Genomic DNA, 10003 nt, shown 5'->3' on the forward strand with positions numbered 1-10003 from the left:
CTTTATGCATGACACAAGTAATGTTTCCAACAATTGTTTACAGACAGATTATTTCACTTATATTTGTGTGTGTAAGTGTATGTAAACTTCCGACTTCAACTGTGTATATATATATATATATATATATATATATATATATATATATATATATATATATATATATATATATATACAGTTACAGTTGAAGTCGGAAGTTTACATACACTTAGTTTGGAGTCATTAAAACTTGTATATATATTTCATGCTAAAATCCTCATATTAAACACCAATGGAATTCACAAAGTATATTTACGATTATGTTTTACAGCTTTGTCATTCTAGTTTTTTTTTATTCTTATTTGATTATTTTATATATCCTAGATGTGGGCTCCTGAGTGGTGCAGCGGTCTAAGGAACTGCATCTCAGTGCAAGATGTGTCACTATAGTACCTGGTTCGAATCCAGGCTGTGATTGGGAGTTCCATAGTTTGGAGCACAATTGGCCCAGCGTCGTCCGAATTTGGCCTGAGTAGGCCGTCATCGTAAATAAGAATTTGTTCTTAACTGACTTGCCTAGTTAAATAACAAATGTTATCTCAAAAACTTGAAAGTTACCAACATTCTGGTAGATTACTGGTAAACTACAAGTTTCCAGTATCATACCCTCATTTTGCAAACTTAGTTCCAGCCCACCAGTAACACAACTGGATAAACAAATTAAGAAGTGTGTTGGAATAAAAGTCAGTACACCCTATGGGTCTCCAGGAATTAAACAACATTCTGCTCTGAAGTCAATACAGGTTGGCCATGAGGACATGACACAACAAATCAACTATGGCATATCCTCCCCGTACCCTTTCCTCAGGGTTTTAGGCTATAGCTTTTAGTTTAGACATCTGTTGACATGTGATATCTAGATCCTATGGGATTATTGTTAGTCTGGACTACTGTTTTAAGTGTGATATGTGATATCGACATCCTATAGGGTGAATGGTAGTTTCACAACCAACTAAGCTGGTGTCAACTTGTTCCTCGAGGTGCCACTCATTTTGGATTTCAGTAGCTACTGACAGCTAGGCTCATCTAGAATGATTTACTGTCAATTTAGCAGATCTGAACCCCTGGTTTCCTGCAGGGCAGCAGTATGCAATACATGCCAGGACTGGTAGAGAAGACATGTTTAAACTCATTATATTGAATAGGCGTAATATACACTGGTAGACTTTACCATTAGGCAAAAGAGGCAATTGTCTCAGGCCTCACATCCTCAAGGGACCTTGTGAGCTGGACAATAAAACCTTTTTATTTTCTTTATAATTTCTCAGTTTAAGGCCCGTCCATGCTCCGCAAGCTGCAGCAATGAGGCGCTTTCAGAGCATGGGAGAGAAAATAAAAAGTAAGAAAGACGATTTCATTTGAACAGAATAATTACTTAACTAAGGAATTTCTTTAGTAAAAAGACAGGTGCTGCTGATTATACTGCCATCATTGTCGAGGCAGATGACATGAACAGTGCATTTGGAAAGTATTCAGACCCCTTGACTTTTTCCACATTTTGTTACACTACAGCCTTATTATGTAATGGATTAAATAGTTTTTTCCCCCCTCATCAATCTACACACAATACCCCATTATGACAAAGCAAAAACGGGTTTAGAGTTTTTTGCTAATTTATATACTGTATATATATTTTAAACTGAAATATCACATTCAGACCCTTTACTCAGTACTTTGTTGAATAACCTTTGGCAGTGATTACAGCCTCGAGTCCTCTTGGGCATGAAACTACAAGCTTGGTACACATGTATTTGAGGAGTTTCTTCCATTCTTCTCTGCAGATCCTCTCAAGCTCTGTCAGGTTGGATGGGGAGCGTTGCTGCACAACTATTTTCAGGTCTCTCCAGAGATGTTCGATAGGGTTCAAGTACGGGCTCTGGCTGGGCCACTCAGGAACATTCAGAGACTTCCGAAAACACTCCTGCGTTGTCTTGGCTGTGTGCTTAGGGTCGTTGTCCTGTTGGAAGGTCAAGCTTCACCCCAATCTGAGGTCCTGAGCGCTCTGGGGCAGGTTTTCATCAAGGATCTCTCTGTACTTTGCTCAGATAATCTTTGCCTCGATCCTGACTAGTCTCCTAGTCCCTGCCACTGAAAAACATCATGACAGAATTATGCTGCCACCACCATGCTTCACTGTAGGTATGGTGTCAGGTTTCCTCCAGATGTGACGCTTGGCATTCTGGCCAAAGAGATACATTTTGGTTTCATCAGACCAGGGAATCTTGTTTTGCATGGTCAGAGTCCTTTAGGTGCATTTTGGCAAACTCAAGCGGGCTCTCATGTGCCTTTTACTGAGGAGTGGCTTCCGTCTGGCCACTCTAACATAAAGGCCTGATTGGTGGAGTGCTGCAGAGATGGTTGTCCTTCTGGAAGATTCTCCAATATCCACAGAGGAACTCTGGAGCTCTGTCAGAATGACCATTGGGTTCTTGGTCACCTCCCTGACCAAGGCCCTTCTCCCCCGATTGCTCAGTTTGGCCAAGCGGCCAGCTCTAGGAAGAGTCTTGTTGGTTACAAACTTCTTCCATTTAAGAAATGATGGAGGCCACTGTGTTCTTGGGGACCTTCAATGCTGCATAAAGTTTTTGGTACCCTTCCCCAAATCTGTGCCTCGACGCAATCCTGTCTCGGAGCTCTACGGACAATTCCTTCGACCTCATGCCTTGGGTTTTTAGCTCGGACATGCACTTTCAACTGTGGGACCTTATATAGAAAGGTTTGTGCCTTTCCAAATCATGTCCAATCAATTGAATTTACCACAGGTGGACTCCATTCAAGTTGTCGAAACATCTCAAGGATGATCAATGGGAACAGGATGCACCTGAGCTCAATTTCGAGTCTCATAGCAAAGGGTCTGAATACTTAAGTAAATAAGGTATCTGTTTTTTATTGTTAATAAATGTGCAAACATTTCTAAAAACCTGTTTCGCTTTGTCATTATGGGGTATTGTGTGTAGATTAATGAGGGATTTTCTTTTTTTTAATCAACTTTAGAATAAGACTAGTGTAACAAAATACTTTACGAATGCACTGTATATGTAGCCCATTTACAGTACCAGTCAAAAGTTTGGACACACCTACTCATTCAAGGGTTTTGCTTTATTTGTACTATTTTATATATTGTAGAATAGTAGTAAAGACATCAAAACTAGAAATAACACATATGGAATCATGTAGTAACCAAAAAAGTTTTAAACAAATCAAAATATATTTTCAATTTTATATTCTTCAAAGTAGCAACCATTTGCCTTCATCACTGCTTTGCACACTCTTCAAATCAAAATGTATTTGTCACGTGTGCCGAATACAACAGGTGTAGACAGTGAAATGCTTACTTACAGGCTCTAACCAATAGTGCAAAAAAGGTATTTGGTGAACAGTAGTTAAGTAAAGAAATAAAAACAACAGTAAAAAGACAGGCTATACACAGTAGCGAGTCTACATACAGACACCGGTTAGTCAGGCTCATTGAGGTAGTATGTACATGTTGATATGGTTAGAGTGTCTATGCATATATGATGAACAGAGAGTAGCAGTAGCGTAAAAGAGGGGTTGGCGGGTGGTGGGTGGCGGGACACATTGCAGATAGCCCGGTTAGCCAATGTGCGGGAGCACTGGTTGGTCGGCACAATTGAGGTAGTATGTACATGAATGTATAGTTAAAGTGACTATGCATACATGATAAACAGAGAGTAGCAGTTGTGTCAAAAGAGGGGTTGAGGGGGGCACACAATGCAAATAGTCCGGGTAGCCATTTGATTACCTGTTCAGGAGTCTTATGGCTTGGGGGTAGAAGCTGTTCAGGAGCCTTTTGGTCCCAGACTTGGCACTCCAGTACCACTTTCACCGCCTGGTGTAGAGGTCCTGGATGGCAGGCAGCTTTGCCCCAGTGATGTACTGGGCCATACGCACTACCCCCTGTAGTTCCTTGCGGTCGGAGGCCGAGCAATTGCGGTACCAGGCAGTGATGCAACCAGTCAGGATGCTCTCAATGTTGCAGCTGTAGAACCTTTTGAGGATTTTAGGACCCATGCTAAATCTTTTTAGTTTCCTGAGGGGGAATAGGCTTTGTCGTGCCCTCTTCACGACTGTCTTGGTGTGTCTCAACTGTCTTGGCATTGTCTCAACCAGCTTCACCTGGAATGATTTTCCAACAGTCTTGAAGGAGTTCCCACATACGCTGAGTACTTGTTCGCTGCTTTTCCTTCACTCTGCGGTTCAGCCCTTAAACAGCCTTGAGTTGTGTTGGGTCATTGTCATGTTGAAAAACAAATGATTGTCCCACTAAGTGCAAACCAGATGGGATGGCGTATCGCTGTAGAATGCACCGTGAAGCATGGAGGAGTCTGCGTTGAATCCCAAATAAATCACTGACAGTGTCACCAGCAAAGCACCCCCACACTATCATACTTTCTCCTCCATGCTTCACCACGGTGGGAACCACACGTGCAGAGATCATCCGCTCACCTACTCTGCATCTCTGAAAGACATGGCGGTTGCAACTAAAAATCTCAAATTTGGACTCATCAGACCAAAGGACAGATTTCCACCGGTCTAATGTCCATTGCTTGTTTCTTGGCCCAAGCAAGTCTCTTCTTCTTAGTCGTGGTTTCTTTGCAGTAATTCGACCATGAAGGCCTGATTCACACAGTCTCCTGTGAACAGTTGATGTTGAGATGTGTCTGGTACTTGTAATTTCTGAGGCTGGTAACTCTAACAAACTTCCTGCAGCAGAGGTAACTCTGGGTCTTCCTTTCCCGTGGCGGTCCTCTTGAGAGCCAGTTTCATCATAGCGCTTGATGGTTTTTGAGACTGCACTTGAAGAAACTTTCAACATTCTTAAAATGTTCCGGATTGACTGTTATTTCTAGTTTTGATGTCTTTACTACTATTCTACAATATTGAAAATAGTACAAATAAAGCAAAACCCTTGAATGAGTAGGTGTGTCCAAACTTTTGACTGGTACTGTAAATGGGCTACATATACAGTGCATTCGTAAAGTATTTTGTTACATTAGTCTTATTCTAAAGTTGATTAAAAAAAAGAAAATCCCTCATTAATCTACACACAATACCCCATAATGACAAAGCGAAACAGGTTTTTAGAAATGTTTGCACATTTATTAACAATAAAAAACTCAAGAGGACCGCCACGGGAAAGGAAGACCCAGAGTTACCTCTGCTGCAGGAAGTTTGTCCAAACCTGGCTTAAAGTAATGATGGACTGTTATTTGTCTTTGTTTATTTGAGCTGTTCTTGCCATAATATGAACTTGGTCTTTTACCAAATAGGGCTATCTTCTGTATACCACCCCTACCTTGTCACAACACAACTGATTAGCTCAAAACGCATTAAGGAAAGCAATTCCACAAATTAACTTGTAACAAGTCCACCCCTGCTAATATAAAACGTAGTACATGAGGCTCACATTGAAACTCAGCAATGCATTCTTACTAAACAACGGCATTTTAAACGGCTGAATTGAAATGTTAAAAACAACTGTGGCCACAACAATAGGACTGTCCTCAGATACCTGTAATGACTGGCCAGGAGTTGTAATAACAGAAAACGACAGTCTCCATAAAACAATCTTCTCTTGTGAGATGCTCTGTCACTATTATTTTACACATCTTTTGTTTGAATGTTCTTGCATTCATCTCTTTTATTGCCTTCAGTGTAAAAACAATCATTCTCCTTCATCCTATTGTTTTACTGTAAAATGTATCACAATTTAAAATGGGCTTTCAATAAAGTTTTATTTGATTGATTTGTACACAATTAGTGGCTTTGTGTGGTTCAGTCAAGTTTTGGCAAGAGGGGACCATATCAGTCCATAACTTTCAGAGTGATCAGTGTAGTTTCCCAGTTGACCAGATGAGGGTAGTATGACTCTTCACATGGGAGAACTGCTCTATAAAGATGGAGAGAAGTGACTAAATCAAGCATTTATAGATGTTTCACAGAAGTTAGTACTTATTTTGAAAGCAGGAAACAATATTGGATTGCTAAAGCACAATAGAGGACTTAGGCATTTACTTTTATTGTAAAACCAGTTGACATTACAAAAAAAGATTGAGATTTTAAATAGTTGTCATGATGCGCCCTTTGCTAAGTGCTCCTCCCATTGGTCGCTCAGGCTACATCCCAAATGGCACCCTATTCCCTTTTTAGTGCACTACTTCTGACCAGGGTCCATATAGGAAATAGGGTGTCATTTGGGACAGAACTTCTGGCTTCTAGAGGACCTGTGAGCAGAGGTTGGGTTCACATTGAAACTTGCCAAATAGATTATTTATTGTACCCCTGAGAAAAGCCAGCCTTTCCTCAAACCATCAGAAAAATAAATACAATACACAAATATTGTAACCAGCATGTCAGTGTTTCCATTTCTGTGTATATTGTTTCCTTGACGTTTGCGGTGGAATCTGCTTGGGTTTAAAACCCCAGTCACACATACCCTAGAGGAGCTGTCTGTCTGACACTGGGCCTCGGCCTTGACTGGTTAGAGTTAAGTCCAGTTCCCGTATTCATAAAATGTCTCAGTGTATGAGGGCTGATCTAGGATCAGTTTCGCCTTTTAGATCCTAATGAATACAATTACAAATCGACAGTGGGTACCCAATCCTAGATCAGCACTGCTCTGTTCACAGCTTGAATCCAGAGTGTAGGGCCACCACTCCTCCTGTCAGGTTGTGGTAGCGGACAGAAAATAACCCTGCATCCTCAATCATTTGCTTGAATGTCTCCTGTAGAGGGAGAGAAGAGGAGAGAGAAACAGTTAGGTAAAAACATACAGCAAAACGTAAGTATACAAAACATACACAATATTCAATTGAATTATAAACAGCAACTGATGTAATTTAGTCGGGCAGTATTTGAAGAAGGTCATTTCAGGGAAATCTATTCAGCATAATTCTGGACACCAAAGGGCCAGACGGAATAGGTACAGAAGGATGATTGAATCATTCATTCTTACCTGGTCTGGGAACTTCCTGATGCTCTCCACCAGGTACTGATAGGACTTCCAGTCGCCAGCGATCACCTCCCCCAGCACTGGGATCATCTGGAAACTGTAGGCATCGTAGAGCCTGGCCAGCAGGGGGTTGGTGACTTTACTGAACTCCAGACACATGAACCTTCCCCCTGGCTTCAGCACCCGTACAGCCTCCTGTAGAGCCTGGGAATAAGACAGAGGAAAAACATTTTATTGGATCATTTTAGGGAAGTATTGACCCGTAGAAGAGTATTCTATTTGGCTACATTATCAAGTTTGATTTCTGGTGTACAATGAATGCAAGATGAATTACAAAATGTTTATTTTATTGCCTGCCAGGAGTACACTGAAATTAAGTGGATTGAGAAGGATTACCAGGTCTATGTGGGTGACATTACGGATGCCAAAAGCAATGGTGTACACATCAAACTGGTCATCATCGAAAGGCAGTTCCTCTGCATCTCCTACCACCCAGGACAGACCTGTGGCACACACACAGGTGAGGAAAAACACAGGGTTATGTCACATCATATATCCCCAGTCAAGCCAACAGAAATCATGAGCACTTATTGAACGCAAAGTTCACATACATGTCTAATGAGGATAATATGGGGTACTAAAGAAAGGTAGTAAATGGAGGCTAATACTGTGTGCATATAAATAATATAGATAGCAGCTTGACTAATCAGTGGGTGAGGTGATACACCAGATAATATACAATTCAATAAAAATGTTCAATTCAATAAAAATGTTCAATTCAATCTCCCTACCACTACTAATGCCCATGCTCTCCGCTTTCTGTTTGCCCACTTTTAACATCTCCTTGTTGATGTCACAGACTACAGCCCTGGACTCTCTGGCCTCTGTCTCCATCTCTATTCCCTCCGTGGGGGTCGTGTAGCTGGTTGATATCTCCTGCCAGGAGGGGGTCTGGTTGGCCCGGGCAGTCCGCCGTGCAACACGCTCCTGCTGAGACCTCACATAGTCCAGGAATCTGAAGGAGATGTCACCTGGAGGTGCACAGTTGAAGTGATTTATTTGAATTGACAGAGAAAAATTGAGTTACGAGTGTGTAACCAGTGGGATGTGAACAAAACATGCGCTTACAAGTCTAAGGTAGGGCTAGCTCACCACGAGAGTTTAATTCAAAAATCACCTGTGCTACATAAGGACTACTTTTATAATCACTGAATAAGAAGCCTACCTGTTCCTCCAGCTACGTCCAGTAGGCATATGCCTGGCTGGGGGTTCATAACATGGAGTAGCATGTCCTTCCAGAGCCGGTGGACCCCCAGACTCATAGCATCATTCATCACATCATACTTCGGGGCCACGCTCTCAAACACCTTGTAAACTGGAGATACAGGTGAAGTTTTGAACACAGATGAATAGGGGAAACCTACTCCATAATTATACAAATCTCTGGGTTAACGTTTTGAAGGAACAGAGTCGATATCAGGGACTGGGAGTAAAGCCCATATTACGCATTGGGGCATGCACCGTGGCAAAAGAGTTGGGGGGGCATGTAGACTAACTTACCCACGCGGATCGTTGTAGGGCAAGGTTAACAATCATTTTCAAGCGAGATAACATGAACTAAATTATAGAGGTAAAATGGTTTGCCTCTACAGACTTTGAGATACATTTGCAATGAACATACAATCCAAGGTCGGGGATTAAAATGGCCAACTGAACCAATATGTTAGGCGTATCAATTAATACATATCTGAGCAGCCTTAACGTAACTAACGTTACCTAACGTTAACTTTACCTCTCTCTGCCTTCTCTCCTTCGGACACAGTCTCGAAGCCGAAATGTGTACTTTTGTCCGCAGCACCATCGCTGAAACATCGACAAGATGAAAGATTTGAAGGGCAACTCGAACTGACTATTCGACCAGACACACTGCTGTTGACAGTTCGAGAAGCATCACGAACTATTCTCCGAGCGAGCAACCTAATGGAAGCCGCCATGTTATTTTTCTTCTTCTGTGGGCGGACTACAACCCAACAAGGTGTATTGCCGCCACCAACTGGACGGGTTGAAAAAACAAGGTAAAATAATATCCATACGTGACACGGAAAACGAACTTACTCAACCCAAATACAAATCAGTGGTTGAAAACGTACCCAATTGTCATACTTGAGTAAAAGTAAAGATTCCTTAATAGAACATGACTAAAGGAAAAGTGAAAGTCACCCAGTAAAACACTTATTGAGTAAAAGTCAAAGTATTTGGTTTTAAATATACTTAAGTATCAAAGGTAAAAAATATAAATAATTTCAAATTGCTTATATTAAGCAAACCAGACGGCACAATTGTATTTTCTTTTAAAAATTTACGGATAGCCAGGGACACACTCCAACACAGACACACTCCATTTACAAACGAAGCATTTGTGTTTCGTGAGTCCGCCAGATCAGAGGCAGTAGGGTAGACCAGGGATGGTCTCTTGATAAGTTCGTGAATCGGACCATTTTCCTGTCCTGGTACGCATTCAAAATGTAACAAGTACTTTTGGGTGACAGGGAAAATGTAAGAGTAAAAATTACATAATTTTCTTTTGGAATGTAGTGAATAAAAAGTCAAAATTGTCAAAATATAAGTAGTAAAGTAAAGTACAGACACCCTAAAAAACGACTTAAAACAACTAAAGTATTTTTTACTTAAGCACTTTACACCACTGATAAAAATAGTACCTTGACAAAACCAAACCAAAACACCCACTTCTTCCTTCCTTCCTTCAAATCCCCATATCTCCCTTCTCAGGCTCTAGGTCCTGAAAGGGTGGTACGGCTTGTGACAATACTCCATGCAACTCCTCCGCCGAGAGATCTTTCCTTTCAGTCCCAGGAACCGCTCCGCCGAATCCACACTGATATCTATTTTCCTGGACCTCCACCTTGGCAGTGCCAACAATCACCATAGCTATAAAGGCCACAAAGTCAACCTTGTTAAACATCTGGGTTTGGC

General features: G+C 41.3%; 1 protein-coding gene across 2 annotated transcripts; it reads right to left on the minus strand.

Annotated features, from left to right (window-relative positions):
• Positions 1 to 5773: 5773 nt before the first annotated feature.
• Positions 5774 to 9034, minus strand: coq5 (coenzyme Q5, methyltransferase). 2 transcript variants are annotated; one of them, XM_055920389.1, is made up of 7 exons: positions 8802 to 9034; positions 8235 to 8384; positions 7801 to 8040; positions 7406 to 7512; positions 7013 to 7213; positions 6655 to 6782; positions 5774 to 5947 (listed from the first exon to the last, which is right to left on the minus strand). In XM_055920389.1, the coding sequence occupies exons 1-6, from the start codon at positions 9001 to 9003 to the stop codon at positions 6681 to 6683; spliced, it is 1002 nt and encodes a 333-aa protein (XP_055776364.1). In that variant the 5' UTR covers positions 9004 to 9034; the 3' UTR covers positions 5774 to 5947; positions 6655 to 6680. The 2 variants fall into 2 exon arrangements, with proteins under 2 accessions (XP_055776364.1, XP_055776363.1); XM_055920388.1 differs by having other exon boundaries at positions 5774 to 6782.
• Positions 9035 to 10003: the final 969 nt, after the last annotated feature.

The sequence above is a fragment of the Salvelinus fontinalis genome, chromosome 4, assembly GCF_029448725.1.
Source record: "Salvelinus fontinalis isolate EN_2023a chromosome 4, ASM2944872v1, whole genome shotgun sequence".
Classification (NCBI taxonomy): Eukaryota; Metazoa; Chordata; class Actinopteri; order Salmoniformes; family Salmonidae; genus Salvelinus; species Salvelinus fontinalis.